We start from the raw sequence: 25,718 nt of genomic DNA on the forward strand, positions 1-25,718 counted from the left end.
GTAGTAAGATCAGTCACCCCACATGCTCTAACATACTATTCATTACTAACTTCCAAGTATCTGGAAAAGGTATAGTTATTCCTGACATCAGAAAAAAAGATCTCTCTAAGAAATACTCACAGCAGGAATTCTAGCAAGTGAGACAGCTGAAGTACAAAAGAACAAAAGAACAGCAGCTGAAGTAATCAGATTCAGACTACTGGTTACAGACATATCTAGTCCAAGGTCATCCATACCCTACCCCAGTATCAAATACTATACTGCTAAATGGACAGATCTGCTTTATAGGAGTTTTACACAGTCAACACAGCTGCAAAGAAAAAGAAAGCTGCTCAACAAGAGCATTCAGTGTTTCTAGAAACAGTCAACAGAGGTGTCCAGTATTAGAATTTAGTGACAGGGTATAGAAAAGAATTGTTGATATCTGTCCTCTGAAAATTGAAAAGCAGAGCCAATGGATAATATAGCAAAGAGAGCACAGTCAATGTGGCTCTCAGGAAAAGCAAACTAAACAAAAATGAAAAATAAGACCTATCTGAAAGTAAGTATGGTTAATATTCTATATTTCTTCTTTCAAAGTTTGTACAATACATTAATGTGTAATCACCACACTGAATTCAATGCTATGATCGTTTATGCTTCTACAGCTTTACTCAATGGATAGTGAAAAGAAATCACCAGAAGATTATCATCAGATTTTTAAGATTCATTCATTCATTTAACACACAGCTACCGAGTATAATGGGTGATATGAACCTGCTTTGCTTCTGGACATATAGTCATGAGATCCTGACTTTTCTTACATGGAATTTACAATCATACAAGGGGACCTGGCTCACGGGGCCAGCAGAGGGTTCTGATCTAGCCTGTGGAATCAGGAAATAAACTTAGACCTTAGAACTCAAGCATGAATAGTTCTTCGCTACACCAAAAGGAATGCCAAGTGTTCCACACAGAAAAACAGGAAAAGAGAGCAATCTAAGACCATAAGGAGACAAATGCAAATCATTGCTGATTTATTTATTAATATTCTAATTACACTTAAAATAAACAATTTAAAGTTTAAGTCAACTTGGGTTCCTTAAAAAGAAATGTATGTTGGATATGTCTAAATATTAAGTTCAAGATTTTTTTCCCTCAAAAAATTATCCCTCACTTTATAGTCAAGTCCTGACAAATTAACTCCTATTGATGTGGGAAACAAAGGCAAAAGAAATGTAACTTAAATTAAAATCTCCTTACAGCTTGCAGCCCACTGATAGGTACCTGAAACATTCAGAGCGTGATCTTCCTCAACGAACTCATGGCTGCCTTAGTGTCTTCATGTTTCAAAGTAACCTTATCTTGGCAGCAGCTGGCCCCTCAAGGTCCTGATAGCCTTGCTTCCGGATTCCTTGGAGACTTGTGCTATCCCTAGCCCCACTAATTAAAAAATATACAGTCACTCCTCACAATTCCAGTATAGCTCTTTCTGCCCACAGGTCCTGTCTCATAAATAGGGAAAGGGTTAAGGTATTATAGGTAGGAGAGATAGGAGGCCCCTGACTCCCCTGACTAGGCTCTATTCCCGGCAGGTGGAGACGCTGAGAAGAAGCTGAACAAGAGATAAGGGAACAAACCAAGATGGCACAAGAATCTCAAGGAAACAAGCTTCCCAGTCAGTTCTCAATAAAAGACTGCCACTAAAAGCCCTCAGTGGCAATCCATGCAGGCCCCCTCACACTCTAGAAGAGTTTTCTTTCCTTTCTGCTCTCACCTTCACTTAATAAACTTTCACTTCACTTCAACCGTTTGCGTCCACGAGATTCATTCTTCAACTCCATGAGACAAGAACCCTGTAATCCTGCAACACTATTACTGGTAGCTCTCTTAAGTATTTGATTTTGAACATGAAAGCAGTGTTTGGGAAAGATAAATTAGCCCGAGTCAACTTTAATCAATGCTAGCTTTAGATATTTATAGAGACTGTTTGACTTCACAAAATGGGATTCTTATTAAAAAGGCAAAAAATTATTATAAATTTGGTAATTATTAGTGAAGGGATGAATTTAAAATTTTTAAGTACTGGTGGTCTCTTAAAACTTTTAAAGATCACTTAAGCAACACACTATCGTGAGACTACTGGAGATATCATGAATACTATGAATGCAGGTCAAATTTAAAAACTGTTCTATTCTTAAGGAAGTAAATAATTGTGGCTTGGAATAAATGTTCAAGTAAGAGAATCACAAGCAGAATCCAAAATGGCTGTATCTTAAACAACCAAGATGGACAATAAAAAAAATATTCATTGGAAAATGGGAGGTCTAATAAAATAATATGATGGTCTAAGTAGACATTTTGCTCTTTCATTTATACGCACAGAAGTTTTTTTTTATTTCTCACTGGGACTGAAGATTACCTAGTATGTAAGAATGGTCTATTTTTAAGCTTATAAATCATGTTGGGATAATTTATTTATAAATGTTAAGGAAAAACTAAGTACTTTCTAAGTACTTTTATTAACACAGTCAAAGCACGTTATATATGGGAGTAAACTCAATGATTACTGGAGAGTTCATCTAACTCATCTTACAGATAAAGGAACTGGCCCAGAGAAAAGTGACTTGCTCACTGTCATTCACAGCAGTGATGGAGTTCCAGGTTTTCTCTCATTCAAGGGCTACCTGACCATGATTGCCTTAGGAGTTATTGGGCAATAATTGTTATGTTTGAGGTCTTTCCATGAAGACATAAAACAAAATGTTAAGTAAGTAGCAGTATGTCTGCTATTTAAAATTCAGGAGAGGAGCTTGTTTGTGACTTAGGAGAAGGAACCTAGGCTTCTCTCTTCCCTCGAACATAACTAGATAACTATCAAATCATTCTGAATGCGCAAGAAATTGACCTGAGGACTGAAAGAATAAACTCCACAACTACAGGGAGAGAAGAGGCCACATCCAGGAAGGTAGGAATTCCAGAGACGTGGTTTGGGGGAGAAATGGATCACAGGTGCTGTGGAAGGGAGGAAGCCCTGGTTGCACAGAAAGGTAAGAGAAAGAAAGGAGCACAGAGAGAAACTCCCAAGGAGAACACTTCCCCAAAGCCACTGGCTGGGAAAATGAGAGGGGTTGATTTTTGTGAGGTTTTGCAACCAACTGGGCTCAAAGACTGCAGTTTTAGAGGACTTCTGGATTGGCTGTGATAGAGCCCTAAGGGCACTGCCCTACTCCTGGAGAGATGACAGGTAAACAACCTGAGGGCAGACAGCTCATCTGAGGATCACCTAAGGCCCCAGGGGAGACTGTTCTCTCTTCTTGGAGCACCTATGTGAGAGGCGGCATTCACAGAGACACCTCTCCTCCTCTCCCGGCGGGGGGGGGGGGGGGGGGGGGGGGGAGGATGGGGGGGTGAACCAGCAGTAGTCACCATTTCCCTCCACCACCCCCCACCATAGGCAGAGACACCTCCTAAGGGCTTCTTGCCCCCAACTGGCTTAGTTTAGCCTACTTGCTCCAAATCCCATTCCTCTGTGCTCTGTGCAACTGCCCTTCTCAGTCAAACGTGCAGGCCTCCCAACACTGTGAGACCCTCCTCCAAAAGACCAGAACAGGCTCCCACCACAGCACTTCCCTAAAGTTTGGACTTTTAAGTGTCTACATGCTTAATGTCCACAATAGCCAAAATACGGAAAGAACCCAGATGTCCACTGACAGATGAATGGATAGAGAACAGGTGGAATATACAGTGGAATATTACTCAGCCATCAAAAAGAATGAAATCTTGCCATTTGCAATGATGTGGATGGACCTAGAGGGTACTACGCTAAGTGAAATCAGTCAGAGAAAGACAAATATATGATTTCACTCATATGTGGAATTTAAGAAACAAAACAGATGAACATAGAGGAAGGGAAGGAAGAATAAAATAAGATGAAATCAGAGAGGGAGACAAACCATAAGAGACTCTTAACTATAGGAAACAAACGGAGGGTTGCTGAAGGGAACGTGGGTTGGGGGGATGGGGTAACTGGGTGATGAGCATTAAGGAGGGCACGTGAGGTAATGAAAACTGGGTGTTATATGCAACTGATGAATCACTAAACTCTACCTCCGAAATTAATAATATACTATATGTTAATTAATTGATTTTATAAATAATAAAATAAAAGTCTGCGGGGGCACCTGGGTGGCTCAGTCGTTAAGCGGCTGCCTTTGGCTCAGGTCATGGTCCCAGGGTCCTGGGATCGAGCCCTGCATCAGGCTCCCTGCTCAGCAGGAAGCCTGCTTCTCCCTCTCCCACTCCCCCTGCTTGTGTCCCTCTCTCGCTGTGTCTCTCTCTGTCAAATAAATAAATAAAAATCTTAAAAAAATAAAAAAATAAAAGTCTGCATGTTTGGCTGGGATAGAGCCCAAAGTGCAGTGCACTGCTACAGGCAAGCAAGCAACCCAGAGACAGTATGAAAACAGTGATCTGAAAAATGCTTGGGACACATACTCTTCTGAAAGTGGTTCTCTGAGAGCAATAAGCACTGAGATCCCTCTCTGGGGATAAAGGAGCTAGCTGGCACCATTTCCCTCCTCAGCCACTCACCATAAACAAGCTTCAGTCAACAGCACAGTGCCAACACTGTCAGACTAACCTGTTTATACCAAGTCCCACCCCCTTGAACTCTGCCTGTACCACTTTCTCAGGCAAGTGTCCCTAAGTACCAACACAGCAGGCCCCTTCCCCAGAAGACCAACAGAAAACCTTGAAAACACCACATTTCCCAGAGTTCTGCAAGGCTTCAGTTCTAGAGGAAGTAGCATCAGGTCTCATTTAACAAGCAGACCAGAGCACTACCCTAGTTAAAACTTGCCACACTCTGCCCAAGGACCAAACAATCCCCACTGCAGGCAAGGAGATCCTCTGCAGAAAAGCCAAAACACAGCAGCAGAGTGAAACCCAGCACACACCAGAGATACTCCCTGAAGCACCAGGTCCTGGACACTATATGACCTCTTCTTCATAAAGCCATTACTCTCAGGAGCAGGACACATAATGGGCTTTTCTAACACAAAGAAGAAGACAGAGACTTAGACAAAAGGCCAAGATGGAGGAATTCATCCCAAACGAAACAAGAAGAGGTCACAGCCAGAGATCTATTTGAAACACATAAAGTAATATGCCTGCATGGAGAATTTAAAGGAATAATCATAAGGATACTGACTGGGCTCAAGAAAAGAATGGAGACTTCAGGGAGGCCCTTACGACAGAGATAAAAGACAATCACTTAGAATGAAAAATGCAATAACTGAGATTGTAAACAGACAGGATATTATGACCACAAGCATGGAAGAAGCACAGGAACAAAAAAGTGATAATGGAAGACAGAATAATGGAAAATAATGAAACTGAACAAAAGAGAGAAAAAAGAATTATGTATCATGGGAATAGACTTAGGGAACTCAGTGGCTCCATTAAACATAATGCATTTGTAGCATAGGAGTCCCAGAAGAGAAGAGTGAGCAAAGGGGACAGAAGGTTTATTTGAGGAAATAATAGCTGAAAACCTGCCCAATCTGGGTAAGGAAACAGACATCCAGATCCAGGAGACAGCGAGCACTCCCATCAAAATCAACAAAAGCAGGCCAACACCAAGATATATTATAGGTAAATTTGCAAAATATGGTGATAAAGAAAAAATCCTAAAAGCAGTAAGACAAAAGAAATCCCTAACAAACAAAGGAAGACCCATAAGGCTAGCTGTAGATCTCTCCACAGAAAAGTGACAAGCTAGAAGAGAGGGACATGATAAATTAAAACTGCGGAATGGGAAAAATCTGCAGCCAAGAATACTCTATCCGGCAAGGCTATCATTCAGAATAGGAGAGATAAAGAGTTTCCCAAACAAAAACTAAAGGAGTTCATGACCACTAAACCAGCCCTGCAAAAATAGTAAAGGGAACTCTCTGAGTGGGAAGGAAAGACCAAAAATGAAAAGACTATACAGGAACAGAGAAAATCCCCAGAAACAATAACAAAACAAATAATAAAATGGCACTAAATTCATATCTACCAATAATTACTCTGAATGTAAATGCACTAAATGATCCAAAGGGTGTCAGGATGGATTACCTAAGACGCATCTATATGCTACCTATAAGAGACTCATTTTATACCTAAAGACACCTGCAGATTGAAAGTGAGGGGATGGAGAAACATTTCTCATGCAAATGGAAAAAGAAAGCCAGAGTAGCAATACTTCTATCAGACAAATGAGACTTTAATCCAAAGATTTTAATAAGAGATGAAAAAGGGCACTATATCATAATAAAGGGCAATATCCAACAAGAAGATCTAACAACTGTAAATATTTACACCCCCAACTTGGGAGCACTCAAATATATAAAACAACTAATAACAAACATAAAGGAACTCACTGATAATAATACAATAATAGTAGGGGACTTTAACACCCCACTTACAGCAATGGATAGATTATCTAAGCAGAAAATTAAGAAGGCAACAGTGGCTCTGAATGACACACTGGACCAGATGGACTTAATAGATATATTCAGAACATTTCATCCTAAAGCAGGGGAATACACATTCTTTTCGAGTGCACACGGGACAGTCTCCAGAACAGATCACATACCAGGTAACATACCATGCATAATTATGATAACAACACTATGAAACTTGAAGTCAACCATAAGAAAAAATTTGGAAAGACCACATATTCATGGAGGCTAAAGGGTACTAAAGAATGAATCGGTCAAACAGGAAATTAAAGAAGAAGTTTAAAAAAATACATGGAAACAAATGAAAATGAAAACATAATGGTCCAAACCTTTGGGATGCAGCAAAAGCAGTCACAAGAGGGAAATATACAGCAATACAGACCTACCTCAAGAAGCAAGAAAAATCTCAAATAACCTAACCTTACACTTAAGAGAGCTAGATAAAGAACAACAAATGAAGCCTCAAGTCATCAGAAGAAGAGAAATACTAAAGATTAGAGCAGAAATAAATGATACAGAAACTAAAAAAAACCAAGAGAACAGATAAATGAAACCAGGAGCTGGTTCTTTGAAAAAATTTTAAAAATTGATAAACCCCAGACTTATCAAAGAGAAAAGAGAAAGCACCCTAATAAATAAAATCACAAATGAGAGAGGAAAAATAGCAACTGACACCAGAGAAATATAAACAATTATAAGAGAATATTATGAAAAACTATACGCCCACAAATTGGACAACCTGGAAGAAACAGATAAATTCCTAGAAACATATAAACTACCAAAACTGAAGAGAGAAAAATAGAAAACTTGAACAGTGCAATAACCAGCAAAGAAACTGAGTCAGGGCCAAAAAATCAAAAATCTCCCAATAAGCAAAAGTCCAGGGCCAGATGGCTTTCCAGTGGAATTCTACCAAACACTTAAAAAATAGTTAATATCTATTCTTCTCAAACCACTCCAAGAACTAGAAATGGAAGGAAAACTTCCAAATTCATTCTATGAGGCCAGCACTACACTGATTCCAATACCAGACTAAGACTCCACTAATTAAGAAAACTATAGGCCAATATCCCTCATGAACATAGATAAAAAAAAAATTCTCAACAAAATACTAGCAAATTGAATCCAACAGTACATTAAAAGAATCATTCACTACGATCAAGTGGAATTTATTCCTGTGCTCCAAGGGCAGTTCAATATTTGCTAATCAATCAACATGATACACCATATTAATAAAAGAAAGGGTAAGAATCCTTTCAATAGATGCAGAAAAAGCATTTGACAAAGTACAACATGATAAAAACCCTCAACAAAATAGGATAGAGGGAACATACTTCAACATAATAAAGGCCATATACAAAAAACCCACAGCTAATATCTTCCTCAATGGGGAAAAACAGAGCTTTTCTTCTATGGTCAGGGACAAGACAGGGATGTCCACTCTCACCACTGCTACTCAACATAGTACTGGAAGTCCTAGTTTTGGCAGAGAGCAAAAAGAAATAAAAGCCATCCAAACCAGCAAGGAGGAAGTCAAACTTTCACTATTTGCAGATGACATGATACTATATATACAGAAAACCCAAAAGATTCCACCAAAAAATTGCTAGAAATGGTACACGAATTTAGTAAAGTCATAGGATAGAAAATCAACAAAAAGAAATCTGTTGCACTTCTACACACCAATAATGAAGCAGCAGAAAGAGAAATCAAGGAATCGATCCCATTTACAATATCACCAAAAACCATAAGATATCTAGGAATAAACATAAAGAGGTAAAAGCTCTGTACTCTGAAAACTATGCAACATATATGAAAGCAACTGAAGATGACACAAAGAAATGGAAAAACATTCCACGCTCATGGATTGGAAGAACAAATATTGTTAAAATACCTATATTATCCAAAGCAACCTACACATTTAATGCAATCCCTATCAAAATACCAACAGCATTTTTCAGAGTTACAACAAAGAATCCTCAAATTTGTATGGAACCACAAAAGACCTCAAATAGCCAAAGCAATCTTGAAAAAGAAAAGCAAGCTGGAGCATTACAACTGCAGTATTCAAGTTATATTACAAAGCTGTAGTGATCAAGACAATATGGAAATGGCACAAAAACAGACACATAAATCAATAGAACATAATAGAAAACCCAGAAATGAACCCACAGCTATGTGGTCAAGTAATCTTCAACAAAGCAGGCAAGAATATCCAATGGAAAAAAGACAGTATCGTTAACAAATGGTACTGGGGAAACTGGATAGCAGTATGCAAAAGAATGAAGCTGGACCACTTTCTTACAACATACAGAAAAATAAATTCAAAATGGATTAAAGACCTAACTGTGAGACAGGAAACCATTAAAATCCTAGAGGAGAACAGAGGCAGTAACCTCCTTGACACTGGCTGTAGATATGTCTCCTGAAGCAAGGGAAACAAAAGCAAAAATAAACTACTGAGACTTCCTCAAAATAAAAACCTTCTGCATGGCAAAGGAGACAATCAATAAAACTAAAAGGCAACCTTCGGAGTGGGAGAAGATATTTGCAAATGACTTATCTGAGGAAGGATTAGTATTCAAAATATTTAAAGAACTTATCAAACTCAACACCCCCCAAAACAAATAATCCTGTTAAAAAATGGGCAGAAGACACAAACAGACATTTTTTCCAAAGAAGACACACAGATGGCCAAGAGACATAAAAAGATACTCAACATCACTCATCACCAGGGAAATACAAATCAAAACTACAATGAGATATTACCTCACACGTCAGAATGACTAAAATTAACAATACAGGAAACAAGAGCTGTTGGTGAGGAAGTAGAGAAAGGGGAACCCTCTTACACTGTTGGTGGGAATGCAAACTGGTGCAGCCACCCTGCAAAACAGTATGAAGGCTCCTCACCAAGTTAAAAATAGAACTACCCTAAGACACAGCAATTACACTACTATGTATTTACCCAAAGGAAAGAAAAATACTGATTCAAAGGGCTACATGCACCCGATGTTTATAGCAGCATTATCAACAATAGCCAATTTATGGAAAGAGCCCAAATGTCCACCAATTGATGAATGGATAAAGATGTGGTATATATATATACACAATGGAATATTAACCATCAAAAAGAATGAAATCTTGCCATTGGCAATGACATGGATGGAGCTAGAGACTATTACGATAAGCGAAATAAGTCAGTCAGATAAAGACAAACACCATATGATTTCATTCATATGTGGAATTTAGGAAACAAGACAAATGAACATAGGCGGGAATAAAAGAGAGACAAACCAAGAAACAGACCAACTATAGAAAACTGATGGTTATTAGAGGGGAGGTGGGATGGGTTAAACAGGTGATGGCTATAAGGAGGGCACTTGTGATGAGCATCGGGTACTGTATGTGATGAATCACTAAATTCTACACCTAAAATTAATACTGCACTTTATGTTAACTAGATGGAATTTAAATAAAAACTTGGGGGAAAAAACCACATTTATAGCTTAAAGAAAATAACAAAAAACAAAAAAAAATAAATAAGATTCATATTTGGGAGGGCGCCTGGGTGGCTCAGTTGGTTAAGCGACTGCCTTCGGCTCAGGTCATGATCCTGGAGTCCCAGGATCGAGTCCCGCATCAGGCTCCCTGCTTAGCGGGGGGTCTGCTTCTCCCTCTGACCCTCCCCCCTCTCATGCTCTCTCTATCTCAGTCTCTCTCTCAAATAAATAAATAAAATTAAAAAAAAAAGATTCATATTTGACTCCAATAGATCTGGAAGAATCATTTTCATAAGGGCCTAGAATGGATTAAGATCTAAAGCTCCCACTCTATCCTAGAATACTGGCTAGATCCTGAACTTTACATTACAGATCAGTGTTTCTTAGTGTCATCTATGGAGCACCTACATTAGATTCATTTGGGGTGTTCCTCAAAACTGCAAGTTTCCTGACTCCATTCTAACCACATTATCCAATTTCACTCTCTGAGGGTGAGGCACAGAAATTTCCCTTAAAACAAAAACAAGAACAGAACAAGTTTACCTGGTGATTCTTAGGCACATTAAAATTTGAAAACTACCAATGTTTGGTCTTTAGACCCTTGGCCCCCAGCTATTTGTTGCAAGGAAGAATTCCTCTCTTCAGAGTTTATAATAAAAACTACATCAAAGTTAAGGTAAATGTAACCTTTAGTTGAACAAATGTTATTACAGTACTTAATGTAGCCATTTTCCAAAAAAAGAAACATGAGCCATGTAAATTCTTCTTGTCACTAAGAGTAACAAGTAGAACTGGATTTGGGCCCAAAAAAGGTCAAAGGATGTAAGTAAATAAACACCAAATAAAAATAAACAATTCACTATCTGGCTTTCCATCATGGGAACACATTCGTGCTTCAAAATGACTATATAAGGAAAAATGACTCTAAGAGGCTTAAAAACAACAATTCCTTCATGAACCTCCACAGAGTTATTCATGACCCAGTATATGAATATCCTGGGCCTTCAAAGATTTTTCACTATACATTATCATTTTTCATTTATGTGGTACCTTTGCATCAAGGTGCTAAAAGTACTTTACATACAAGCCTTTAAACTGTGTGTTTATATTATCTTATACTAGAGAATTACTTTCTAAGTCAAATTCACTGCCTAAATATTACATGTTCTAGACTTGAATTTTTCTCCACCATATCTCAAAATACCAGCTTTTCGTGTTATAATTAGTCTATAAGAAATTATGCCGCTTAGACTATACAAAATTACTGTAAAATAAAACAGCTTAAATTTTCTATTTTTAAGCTTCCAGTTCACGATATTAAAGTATTTTATGGTCTGAACAATACCATTTCTTTATATACCCCTAAAAATAGTCATATTAGAGATATAGGTTAGATGCTTAACAACACGTAACTAGAAAGAAAAATACATAGTAATTTAAACAGCTCCTAAAACTTAATCCAGTTTTAATTTAAACACAGAAATCAAAGACTACTACTTAGTGTAATTCAGACAAGGGTGTATCTTAGTAACTAAATAATAAATCCTAGAAAAATATAATTGAAACATAAAAACATAGACATAAATAGATAGTGCTTGGCATTTTCTAAAAGCAGGTACATTCTTATTTCAAACCTAAACCAGTCTGCAGGCCTAGTATGATTGTATAAGAATTTATCCTCAGATAACAGGGTAGCATAGTTTATGACAACAATCTACCTAAAAAGTCATTAAAATGTTTTTTCTCTTGGGAGTGACATGTATTATCATCAGAGATTAATCTCATGAGTCTTTAGGTGAGCTCCATTTTTAAAAATGCAATAACAGAGGGCTTTGTTGTCATCTGATAAAAATCAATTAGAGGAGGTAAGGCCACAAGGAAAACTAACATCACTCACTACCCACCCCCGGCAGCTGAAATGATTTGTCTTCCAAGCTTGGATGATCAGGAGCTATAGTTATATTGCAGGGAAATTAATTTAGTTTCTATATTCTGAACTCACTTTCTTTGTTCTGGAGGATCTAAATACAAATTACTTTTAATCAAGGTTGATATGATATTAATACCAAGGAGGATCTTTGAAGAATCATTTTTTTTTAAATTGACTTTAGCATCTTTCACCTGTGCTTGGGGTGCAACTATAGGAACGTAACATATCATCCTTACTTTCTGGATTCTTTGTCCACAACAAGGCACTGTACTGAATGGCGAAGACAATAGATTCCACCAAACACTGCACACATCCTAGGAAGAGAATAGAAAGCGTGAATTAGGATTCTTGAGTTGAAAATTAAGGTAGCATTATTTTCTTTGAAATATCTTCCATTTAATAAGTGATCTTACAGAAAAAGAATTTTGATAACTTATTATTTTCTCTGTCATGGTATTAAGAATCCCTCAGAAGTAAGATTAGTAATATTTTGATGCAGCAAGAGGTACCAGTACTAATAATACAATGTGCAAGCCTAGAATTATGATCAAGCCAAAAGTATCCCTAAAGCTCAGCTATTCCCCCAAACCACCTACTAACTACAAATAGCCTCAAGAGGTAATGTCTGAGACCCCCAACAGAAATGACCCCAGAGGGGCACCTGGGTGGCTTAGCTGGTTAAGCATCTGACTCTTGATTTTGGCTCACATCATGATCTCATGGTTGGGAACTGAACGGAGTCAGGCTCTGTGCTCAGCAGGGAGTATGCCTGAGATTCTCTCTCCTCTCCCTCTGCCCCTCCCCCACTCATGTAAGTTTGCTCTGTGTGTGTCTCTCTCTGTAAAATTAAAAAAAAAAAAAAAAGTGGCCACAGAGAAGTCTTAAGGAGGAAACAAGCAGGGAAGACTCTGGGAGACCCCTGGATATTTTGCTTACCTTAAAAGTAAGCAAAAACTACACTGGGAACTGAAAACTAGAACAGTAAGCACATGAGTTAATGCTGCAGAAGTTCTAAGGAGTTTGCCTATCTCATGAAACTAAGGGCTTGGGTTTTAATGCTTACGTAGAGACAGGAGAGTCCTTAAGATCCAAGTAAGGCAGGGAGTAGAAAATGAGATATTCTCTCATAATGTCTGGATCCTTAAAGGACTACACTTCAGTGAAAACCCACTTAACCACAAAAGGGAGAAAAGAAAAATGGTTTTATCCAAAGCCCTGGGTGGAGAAGATTATACCTCTGTATTTATAACCAGTGGTCTGTCCTCACACAGGTCGGGGGTTTGAAATTATACTACATGATCCAAGAAGCGCTTAACCAATAAAACACCATGAAAGAAAAGTGGCTCTGGGTCAGTAGTACCTCTGGAGACTTGGTGGAAGCAATTGCTAAAACTTTCTGGAGCGACATGAAGCCACATGAAAGAGCCACAGACAGAATCCCCTTAAGATATGTTTATAATCTAAAATTATACATGAAGAAACATACCTTAGCCTGAGTGAGGATTAACAGACACAACAAATGGGGTTGGGTAGCTGAAGTAAGGACAGTCTTACGGGGACTGCATCCTCTAACTGCACAGTTGGCTTAACCTCTCACATTGTATAATGGAATACTATAAGCAATTTAAATGAATGAACTACATTCCCATCTATCAACATGGATAAATGGCAAAAACATAAAAATTGAGTGGTAATAGCAAATTGGGGAAGAATATATTCAGAGTGATGTCATTTATAAAAAGTTTCAAAACTTCATATGCAAATATGTAGTACAAGTGCAGAAACATTTAAAGGAATTATAAACACCAAATTCAGGATAGTAGTTATCTCTGGGAAGAGAGGGAGTAAAAGTTACAATGGAAGTTTCAATTGTTCAGTTTCTTAAAAAAATATATTGAGAACAAATATGGCAAAATGTTAAGATTTGACAAAACTGTGAATGGCTACATGGTGACCTTTATATTATTCTATGTACTTCCTGGAGCATTCTTGGAATATTTCATAACCAGATTATAATGAAAAATATAAATAGTAGAGATAAGTGACATTCACCAAGTATGGCATAATACTATTATCTTTCTAAGTTTAATTCATTTTACTGAACATGACCAAGCTAGTTAGGATAGGTGAGGTTAGGTAGTAATTCATTCTGGTATAGGACGGCATAGATCAGGGGTTTTTTTCCATTGAGAAATTTAGAATATAAGAAATGGCACATTAGAGCATGCAAGCAAAATTTCACGTGCTTAAAAACCCTTAGATTGCAAGTTTTACCCAGGGCACCTGCTACAAGATATTCTCCCTTCTTGCTAATCTTGTTCACCAGTCACATACCAAGTTACAGAATGATATTTATTAATTGTCTGGTATACCTGGTACTATTTGAGACACTGCACTCGACAGATCCCACAGAGGATTAGAAAAAAATCATCTATTAGACTGTTTAGATACATTTCCCAGGTGGTATTCTAACCCCTGTTGTTGGTAGGGGAATACCAATTTAGGGAAATTGATGTGACTGAGATAATCAGTCCAACCTTCACCATCAATTTCCTGTTGATACTGAAAGAGGCCACATTCACATGAAATATTACTGGCCCACCAAAAATAGGCTAAATTAGGTTAAGTCCCAAAATGGACAATCAAGTTAAAAATGTGAATCACACAATCAGCATTCTCATCTGCCTGGGGATCTCTGTTACCTGAGTAGCAGCATCAGTGTTTCCAACTTCCTTGTAAGCAGCTATAGATGAGCGATAACCAACTGACTGACCTACAGAGTTTTTCATTTCAGTCATACTGGTCCATGTTTTTACACACACACATACACACACACACACCCCAACCCCCCCCACTCAGGAAAAAAAAATTTTAAATATCTTCCCACATTCCAAGAAAAGCAAGGGGATCAAGTTCAGAATCAGAAGCTGTATAAAGTTAAAAAAATCATAAAATATCATGCCATAGACTATTATGGTATTAACAAAAGCCTGAGAAATCCACTTAACTAAAATTAAATGTATTTTTTTTACAAAGACCTCCTTTCATTATATATTACACTATTTATGAAATACATTGCTACTTTAGTATATATTAAGTATCCCTTTGTTTGAAAATTAATTTCTATTAAGTTTTAGGGTAAATGAGGCCTCTGAAAAATGTATTTAAATATAAGATGCAATAGAGGCATCTTTAACTGTTTATTTTAGTAAGCCATCAACAAATTACCTGGTTTTCAACACGATTTAACAGTAGTGGACATATACTACATAGAAGGAACACAAGAATGTAAAGAATGTTTAGGATTGGTTTGTGTGGATGTTATTTTTTTTTTAATGTTTTATTTATTTATTTGACAGAGAGAAACACAGCGAGGGAGGGAACACAAGCAGGGGGAGTGGGAGAGGGAGAAGCAGGCTCCCCGCTGAGCAGGAAGCCCGATGTGGGGCTCGATCCCAGGACCCTGGGACCATGACCCGAGCCGAAGGCAGATGCCCAACGACTGAGCCACCCAGGCACCCTGGATGTTATTTTTTTTAACTTCAATGTTTTAGTATCATGAAATACAAATACAAAACATTGTACGAGTCTATGTTGTACTACATGGAGATGGAATAATATATTTGTTTTTATCAGAATCTGTGTCACCCAATGCTAGCCACTGTACCAAAGGCTTTCCACAGGAATTTTTCTACTCTATGAGGTTTTATCATGAATAAAAAAGCTCACAAATCTTTTCAACCACTGCAGATTTATATTTATCTTAATATTCTTGTTCAGCTGCTTTGGAGAACTGCTAAGAAATACAAAATTGCCTTAGCCAAGAGTTTTGAGTGGCTAAAGAATTTTGTTATTTCATGTTGGCCAAGATCTCCCTTATGTTGGCATTGCAAAGACACTGTGCACTTCTATGGGGTAAGAAAAAGGGATCTCGATAGCCCTCTTACTGTTTAGGGACGCAAATTACCATTTCTTGAAAAGCACAGAATATTATAATCGTTATTGGCTAAACAGTAATTAATGAAAATCCATTTATATAAATATGACAAACAACAGCAACAGAGAGCCATAAAGCCTCAAATGTACTAAAGAAAAGTTTGGAAATATTTCAACTGTTTTTCCTACCTCTACATTGGTTTAACCAAATCAAGTGAAAGTAACATCAGCCAATAAAGAAAAGTGTCCAGAATTCAGCTTCCATAGCATACCTCAGCCATTTTAGCTAAGACTTTTTTTATGAAAAACCAAAAAAGATGAAAGTAGACTTACTTTGTTGGAAATAAAAAAAATGAAAATACTGCTAATTTCATAAAATATTTGAAACTAATTTTGTTTTTATAATAAAGTGTTTATCTTTTTTTTTTTTAAGTTTTAATTGTTCCTGCTGTTAAAAAAAAAAAATCAAAGTCATGTCAACATTTAGGGATAAACTTTGGGGTATTTAAAATAACATGTTTGGAAAACTGAACCACATATTTATTTGACAGAGAGAGCACGAGAGCAGGAACACAAGCAGGGGGAGTGGGAGAGGGAGTAGCAGGCTTCCCGTGGAGCAGGGAGCCCGATGTGGGGCTCGATCCCAGGACCCTGGGATCATGACCTGAGCCGAAGGCAGACGCTTAACCAACTGAGCCACCCAGGCGCCTGAACCACATTTTTAATTGCCAGCATTATCCTTTGTTCTTGGTAGAATCATCTTCGTTTCTTCTTTTTATATCCCAATTGTAAACCCTGGCCATACTGACTTCTGTGGTAATCAAGATTCTCCGTGGCAGTCAACAAATTCTTTTCCAACAATGCCTGAGCTTCATCAATGCCATATTCAAGCATTACATTAGTCTCCAACCACAGACACACTTTATCAGTAGGAGAAATTGAAGCTTTGCAATACAGGTTACCGCCAGTAAGAATCTGGTCTCCAGTGAACTGGTGGACTCTTTTTTCTTCTGCATGTATTTTAGAATTTCTAAAGTCTGCTTAATTTCAGGAATCTGGCCTTCTAGCCTCCTTTTCTTTTGAGCAAGGTTTGAGTTCCATAAACTTTTACTTCTGGTACTGTTCATACAGCTTCTTTAGTACTGTATCTGCAGTCTCATTCCCATGCTGTTTCATGAAGGAATCTACATCTTCCACAAACACGACCTCAGTAATCCCTAGGTGGAGCCGCCACCCATTCCCTGTGGCCACTTCTAAGCCATAACCATCCATAACCATAACCGCCATCTTGGGGAAGCGAGCACACGACTTGTGTGGATGTCATAAAGGAAGAAGTCCAATGATCAGACACTGTCAGAATCCAACAAATTTCCTATTCATTTTAAACGAGAACAGGGTGTGTTTTGTGCTCTTGGGAAGAATTACTTGATATCTACCATAAATCTACACAACTGCAAAAGTGTACACCTGCATATGTATATATGTTTTTTATACTCCTTCTCAGTGGCTTTTTTTTTTTTTTCATTCCAGTCATGCCTGTTAGGGAAAATATGTGTTGCTCACAATGGTGGCATTTGTTCTCTCCGTGGTTTTGTTACCAGCTAGATCCTAAGAGCTGACCTTTACTGCCCACCTGCTTGTACTCACCAACCTTTGTCTCACATTTTTCCTTAAGCTCTTCTTGCCAGCTTATCTCATAACTCAGGCAAACAGAAATCAAAACTACCCCTCAAGCCATAGCCACTGCCCTGACAAGACCTCCTGCCAGTCCAGATCAGTTTGAATGCAAACCCGGACCCTGACTTGCGTCTGCACAGAGACCATGGACTATATCTTTTTTTTAACTTTAAAAAATGTTAATTCCAGTATAGCTACCATACAATGTTATATTAGTTTCAGGTGTACAATACAGCAATTCACCAATTCTATACATTACTCAAGGCTCATCATATTAAATGTACTCTTAATCCCCTTCACCTATTTCATGTACCTCCCCACCTACCTCACCTCTGGTAAACACCAGTTTCTTCTCTCTGAGTCTTTTTTGTTTTTATTTTATTTATTTTCTTAAATTCCACGAGTGAAATCATATGGTATTTGTCTTTCTCTGCCTGACTTATTTCACTTAGCATTATACTTTCTAGATCCATCCATGTTGGGGGGGGGGGTGTGTACACACAGTGTGTACGTACACACACACACACACACCATATCTTATTCATCTATCGATGGACATTTGGGCTGCTTCCATAATTTGGCTAGTGTAAATAATGCTGAATAAACATAAGGGTGCTGTATCTTTTTGAATTAATGTTTTCACAGTGTTTGGGTAAATACCTAGTAGTGGAATTACTAGATCAGATTTATATTTTTTTAAAAGATGAGCTTGGCTGCTGTGTAGAGAATTGTCAATGGGGCAAGAGTGGAAGAGAGGAGGCCAGTTATGTTTGCAGTAGACCAAGTTAGAGATGATGGCAACTTGAAGCAGGGTAGTGGCAATGGAGATGAAATGGAGACACTGGAGACAATTTGAGACATAAAGCTGACAAGAATTGCTGATGGACTGGATGTAGCAGGGAGATGTCCTCCTGAAGACAAGTTTAAGGTAATTCAGATATTCATGAGAGCAGTCTCCCCTCTGAAATGTTTAACAATCAAATTTAACTGTTCAAGCCTGATATAATCTCCCTGTACAGGTAGAGCTTTGAAGGATTCTGCAGAAACACTTCTCTTCCACCTAGGGTGTGATTATTAGAGCCAGCTAATTATTACCAACCTCAACAACCACTGTATCTATCCTGGCCGTTCATTACTTAATACTCTGGGTACAAATATCTAGATAGGAGGGTACCAGGAACAGATTAGTTTCAGGCCTTCAAAAAGTTACCACGTACCTGTAAGGACAGAGCACTGCTGCTAATTCAAGAAATTATATGTCACAAGTATCTAAGTCCAATGGGGCTTTTGATGCAAATTTCACACTCATGAAAAAGTTGTGAACAGAATGGATTGCCCTTTAGGCATTGCCATCATTCTTGAAAGGCATAATCATCATGCTCAACTTAGAAAAAGCTGCCAAAAGGAATACATAGCCTTCAGAAAACTCACCCAGAAACTGCCTCTATTTTATAGCTCTTAGCCATATATCTAGCTTCCTCTGTTCTTGGTGACATGCTGTAGATGATGTATTCATTTTTTTTCAGCTTTCCCAGCTGTCCTTAAATTAACCTTCTATAGGAAAAGTCACAATAAAACTATGTATTATATGACAGAAACAGATCTGTATTAATAATTGCACCAGGGACTCAGAATATAAATTATAGAATACAAGTCATCATTCAGTCTTTTTTTCCACTAGTTCTCTTGTCTTTGGGGGGATGGGTGAAATAAGTGAAGGGGATTAAGAATATACTTACCATGATGAGCACTGAGTAATGTGTAGAATTGGTGAATCACTACACTGTACACTTCAAACTAATATTATACTGTATGTTAATTATACTGGAATTTTAAAAAATTAAAAATTCATCATTCAGTATTAAAAAAAAATTAAGCCTTCCAAAAATACTGGAGGTCAATTTATATGCTTGGGTCACAACCTAGGCTCTGTATCTACACATCATGTGTAGAATAGCTCCCTGGTTTGTATGCAAACCAGAAACACCATGTCAACTCAACGATTCTCCAATACAGCCTATTGCAATGACATCAATGGAGCTTTTGATGGGAAAGCACTAATGTTCCCTAACTACTCTTTAAACATAATTTAAACTAAGGTTTGTTTTTTTTTTTAAAGATTTTATTTATTTGACAGACACAGCGAGAGAGGGAACACAAGCAGGGGGAGTGGGAGAGGGAGAAGCAGGCTCCCCGCGGAGCAGGGGGCTCGATCCCAGGACCCCGAGGATCATGACCTGAGCTGAAGGCAGACGTTTAACGACTGAGCCACCCAGGCGCCCCTAAACTAAGCTTTTAATAAAACTGAAATTTTTAGTCTGAATACACAGACTAGCAGCTTCATTTTCTTTTTAATCTGCCACATATCTACTTAAGCAAATTCATTTAAAAAGACATCTTTCAAATTCAAAAGGAAGCCCTTGGTTCAAACTTTTAAGATGTAGCAAAGAAGTCTATAGTAGTGGGGCGCCTGGATGGCTCAGTCGTTAAGCGTCTGCCTTTGGCTCAGATCATGATCTCAGGGTCCTGGGATCGAGCCCCGCATCAGGCTCCCTGCTTGGTGGGAAGCCTGCTTCTCCCTCTCCCACTCCTCTTCTGCTTGTGTTCCCTCTCTCACTGTCTCTCTCTCTGTCAAATAAATAAATAAAATCTTTAAAAAAAAAAAAAAGAAGTCTATAGTAGTAAATCTATTTAGGCTCTGGATTTCTTTGGGCTAACATCCTTTCTCTGCCTCTTTCTCTGCTTTGACATTCTGTACATGATATAATCATTTCTTATATTAATAATTCTTATTTAAATCATTGACCCATTTTGCTACCTAGTCTTCAAAACTCAAATTGTACAAATAACACAGGTAAATAAGCATCAATTTTAAATAAAGACAGTAATATACTTTTATTTGTAATGTCCTTCATGACTATGTCCTATATAGTGTGGGTTTTTCTTAATGCAGACACAAGAATACCCAAAGCTAATGTTTTCTGAGATCCCTACATAACAACTCCTAGAACTTTTCATGGGTTGAAAAATATGGGAGGATCCATCTAGAGTTACAGTCACTTATGCCATTTTCCTGCCTTCCCACATAACCTTATGAAACAATCCTTCAGCGAATACTCTTCAGTTCGATATTTTACTATCTACAATAGCCCTCAGTGTCAATTACAAATTGGGAAGCAGCTGAGAGTTACTATGCTGACTGTCCACAATCATTTATAAAAATGTTAAAAAAAACAAACAAAAGGAAGCCTACTGTAAAAATCTCCCCATGCAAGGAGGAGTTCACTGAATCCACCCATTCCTTTTTTTCTGTGTTTAAACTAGATCTCTATGCATGACTAAACATTATCCCCAACCCCATGGTAGGAGGACATTTTTAAAGCAGTGTTTGGTATAAAATCTATTAAAGGCTTTTTGAAAATCTAAATGTTCACTGACTCCTCCTTGTTCCCACCTTATTTACCCCTCTCAAAGAACCTTGGTCAGATGGCTGATGTATAATTACCTCACAAAAACCATATTCTTTCTTCCTGTGGATTACATGTCCAATAATTTTCTCCTTTGGCTATTTATTAAAAAATTGACTGTCAGGTCAAATAGCCTTATCCCTCTGTGATTCCTGGGCTCCTTCTTTAAACTATATACCCTCTATACCTTCTCCATACCCCCAAACCAAATCCCTGCTCAGGACTGACTATCTTATTTTAAACTGAATTGGTTCACACAAAGAAGTGCCCCAGGTCCCTTCAGTCACCAATACATTCACTTTTTCCCCATTGGATGGTATGTATCAATTCATACAGTAAAATAAAACAAAGGATAGTCATTTGTGTTAGGCAAATCCTAGGAAAGACCTGCAAGCGTTCTCAATTCAAAGGCTAATGGTACTAACCTGGAACATGAGTCACCTAGGGCTACGTATAAAACTGAAATTGCTCAAATCAACCAACTAGCCACTGTACTATGCTAGTTTCACAGTAGATGCACAGACTTAGCCCTCTGTTAGATAAATGAGAAAAATTATAGTATTAAGCGTAACAACTGAAAAAAAATAAAGAATTTATTTTGTGGTAGACTAGAAGTATTACAAGGGAATTGAAAGAAGAGGTCAACGTGTTGGAAGAAGAGTTACAGAATGTCAAAAGTAGAGGAAACCTTTAAAACAGCTAGACCAATTTCAGAGAAGGTAAATCACTTGCCTAAAAGCATATAGCTTCTAGCAGTCAGGTGTAGTGAAAGAAGATCTGATGGCTAGGCCTGTGTCAATCCTTGAAGAGGAACAGACCAGACTGTTGGGGGTGGGAACAGATCCTAAAAGGTAGAAAAGTAATGAGAAAATGCAGAAAGGTGAGAGTGTGCATAGACACTGGAGTAATTAAATGGATGTACAAACTGCGGCACCTGGTGGCTCAGTTGGTTAAGCGTCTGCTTTCGGCTCAGGTCATGATCTCAGGGTCCTGGGATTGAGCCTCACATTGGACTCTCCGCTCAGCGGCGAGTCTGCTTCTCCCTCTCCCTCTGTGATTTCTCTCGCTTTCACTCTCTCTCAAATAAATAAATAAAATCTTTATAAATAAATAAATAAAATGGATGCACAAACTGGGGAATGACAGGAAGGAGCTGAAGGATAAAACTACTACAAAATGGGGCTAAAAGGTAACTAGAAGTGTTTGCATTTGATGTGACAGACAAGAGAATGCCACTGGAATTGCCATGTTGGTTTGATGAAGGAGGCAGATAGTGGGAGCAGGAGAGCACCTAGCAATTATAGTCCTGACCATGGCAGAAGAATAGAAACTGAGGAAAGCATAACTCTAAGAAACTGAGAAGCGGAGCGCCTAGGTGGCTCACTTGGTTGAGCAGCTGCCTTTGGCTCAGGTCACAATCGCAGGGTCCTGGGATCAAGCCCCATATCAGGCTCCCTGGTGAGTCTGCTTCTCCCTCTCCCTCTGCCCCTGCTTGTTTACTTGCTCACTCTCTCTTTCCCTCTCAAATAAATAAAAACAGAAGAAATAACATCGTAGTTAGACAGAATCAAAGGTTAATCCCAGAATTACTAGGCTGTTGATTTGTGAGAAGAAAAATGCCACTGGAATGCTTGTGGTTTCCTTAAAGGATGCTCAATTTATAGAGTAACTCAAAATCCAAATCTAGACTTCTGAGGTTATATGGATATGGCATAAATTCACTACATACCATAGTTGCTAACTATGAGTGATATAATGAAGGGCATTTTCAAATGGTTATAATACATTTTTTTAAAACCTCAATTTGGTGAAAGATATCATCCTCTGACATGTACAAATAAAAATTGTCATTTACCTATAGCAAGGAGTTCCCAACTAGACATCCATGAGATAAATCTGCTTGTAGATAAATTTTGTATGACCTCAGTTTAAAAGAAAAAAGTTACTTTGGCATAAACAATCTGGATCTCTGTCTTCTTTTAAAGAGAAAATCTGGCAACACTAGGCCTACAATCAAGACTTATGGTCACATAGCAACTTCTCTTTTTAGATGTATCCTGTGCTCAACAGCTCACCATGGTTTCTACTGCTCCAACCATCTTCTTCCAGCCCACTTCACTTCCTATGACCTGCCTCATCCCTGTAGACATTTGGCATTGCAATCCCTATGTCTCAGTTGTTCAGTAAGTTTTCTTTTGATATTTTTATTTGCCTTGTCATGAGTGTTATATGTTAAACAACTATTATTCGGGATGTTATACATTAAAATTTTAAATATGAATCTTCTAAAAGAAATCAAAGACAGCAAAATGCAAATGTTAATAGAACTGGTACAATTTTAAGAGTGTCCACACATTTTATTAGCTATAGAACATGTGGGAAAAGAGAAAGGTATTTGCTACTCTGAGGTGGTCACAATTTATTTTTCTGAAAACAAGTAGGGTTGTAACAAGTAACAGTGGTATATTGCGAAAGCCTGTGAATCTAGATTTATCCCAGTTTTTTTTTTTAAGATTAAAAAAATACCTATGAAATGAAAGCCAGTGATAAATCAAAATTTAAACCTAACATTGAATTCCTCTTACTTAAAATGCTAACAGAGTTATACTTCAGTTATTAACCATTTATACTCTTCATACTTTTCAGACATTTGATAGAGTTAAGAAATTAACACAATGAAAATATAAATTTGAAAAATAAGCAATTGTCATTAATGTGAAATTAATATATGGGTCTGCCAAATAAGAGTAAAGACAAATTTCCTCACTTGTGAATATGTCTTTCTTTTGTAAAATTAGAGGAGAAAAAAATGTCACTTTCAAATATATGAAATAATTATACTGCACATTAATTAAAAAAAAAAAAAACTTGCTTTCTAACTTCACAAAGTCTTAGATTTTTTCCAAAATTCACTTTCTTTTAATAGGCTCTCACAAAGTGTAATGCTTGACTACACAAAGCTATGGTTAGACCGTGTTTTTAAATATCATCAACTATCTGACATGAATGGTGGAGACCTACTATTCCCATACATACAACTATGAAAAATACAAAGCTTAGCAGCAAGGGAATTTCCCACTGTCCCACGGTAATTAAAGTTAAAAAGAACATGGGAATCCATGTAAATTCTTCCTCAGAAATATGAAGCACTGAGTCTATAATGAGATATGCCGTTTTCTGTAAGTTTCAAATATTAAACTGCCACTTCAATTATTTGTTTATAACAAGCTCAAGGAAAATTCACAAAAGCAACTATCCAACACATTATTTAGATAACTGTGTATATTTGGAGTATAATCTAACTCTGATGCCATTAACCCCAAACAACATTCAAACAAACAGAATTTTAATTAATCGAGTACTGCTTCCGATTAGTCAGATTTTACTGAAAGAGAGCAAACCAACATTGTAGTCAATTTTAACTTTGCCCTGGTACATCAAATTGTATTACAGATAAATTAACAGTGTGAAAATTTTTGGCTGGTAGCCCTATCCTACATAGCCTTTTAAAAAGCAATTTCAGTGCCTATCAAGGTAGAAATCAGCAGTTGTAATTTTTTTAATACAGGTGCAAAACAATGGGACCCATTAATAGCTGAACTTTTCACAACACTATTCATGATGATTTATGAGTTAGTATATAATTTGATTATTCTATTAATTCTGATTACTGTTTTGGCTAATAAAGTGAAGGTCACTTCCAAAATAAATCTTCATTACATTTCACAGAAAGTAATTGCCTTCAACTAGTTGTTTTCTTTAATTAAAAACTAATGTAACAAGAAAGAAAACAGACTTCAGGGTTACCATGTCTGCTGCTATTAAGAGAAATATACTGTGTGGATGTAATGTTCTCAAGACAAATCCAACAAAACAGAAAGTGTCTCTTCGTCTAATCTCTGTATTTTCAAAATGGAAGAACTATTTTATATGTATTTAGAGTAATTTTGAAATTACAAGAATAAAAACTGAACTGTATTAATGCTTTAGAAATTGAAAACAAAGAATCTTTGAAAATATTCCCCAAATTCATGAATGTAAAATGTACGGCAATATTTTTCTTTTTTTTTTTTTTAAGATTTTTTATTTATTTGACAGAGAGAGACACAGCGAGAGAGGGAACACAAGCAAGGGGAGTGGGAAAGGGAGAAGCAGGCTTCCCGCAGAGGAGGGAGCCTGATATTGGACTCGATCCAAGGACCCTGAGGTCATGACCTGAGCCGAAGGCAGATGCTTAATGACCCAGGCACCCCAAGGCAATATTTTAATTTCTAAAATTATGTATGTGGGATTCAGTATATGAAAAATTAACAGTATGTCTCTCTCTTAACCAAAGTTTCTCCTAAGGGTGGCAAGAAACCTTCTCTGCCTCTTAAGATAAATACTAGGCACAGGGCCCTGACAGCTTTGGAGGGAGATTACAGGAAAAATTAAAAAGGCTCACTTTAATATATTATTCTCATTTAACCTATTTTTACACACAGAATATTCTGTGTCCTAGATTTAACATTTCGTTTTATTTTTTATAAAGTCCTCTAGACCTTCAGCTGAGGTCCTATTATCAAAGCTGCTGAATCATACAACCATATAAAATGAATAAAGGAAATTAAACATGATACGTATTTTCCCACAGAAGTAAAATACTAATCCTCAAACAGGAAATCATATTTCAAAAGCTAGAAAGCCTGAATGTAAGAAATTATTGGGGCATAACAACGAA

At 37.4% G+C, this 25,718-nt stretch overlaps 1 protein-coding gene and 1 pseudogene across 7 annotated transcripts in view; both read right to left on the reverse strand.

The window, feature by feature from the left end:
- The window catches only part of CHM (CHM Rab escort protein), a 218,423-nt gene that overhangs the window by 83,557 nt on the left and 109,148 nt on the right, over positions 1 to 25,718 (reverse strand). For all 7 annotated transcript variants that reach the window (XM_064574309.1, XM_064574310.1, XM_064574312.1 and 4 more), the window contains one exon: positions 12,155 to 12,232. In XM_064574309.1, the coding sequence (XP_064430379.1) occupies positions 12,155 to 12,232 (78 nt within the window). The remainder of the gene's footprint in view (positions 1 to 12,154; positions 12,233 to 25,718) is intronic.
- LOC129045955 (prefoldin subunit 3-like) lies at positions 12,868 to 19,516 on the reverse strand (annotated as a pseudogene).

Source organism: Mirounga angustirostris, unplaced genomic scaffold, assembly GCF_029215605.1.
Source record: "Mirounga angustirostris isolate CCGP_5_RB_7025 unplaced genomic scaffold, mMirAng1.0.hap1 SCAF_11, whole genome shotgun sequence".
NCBI classification, from domain to species: domain Eukaryota; kingdom Metazoa; phylum Chordata; class Mammalia; order Carnivora; family Phocidae; genus Mirounga; species Mirounga angustirostris.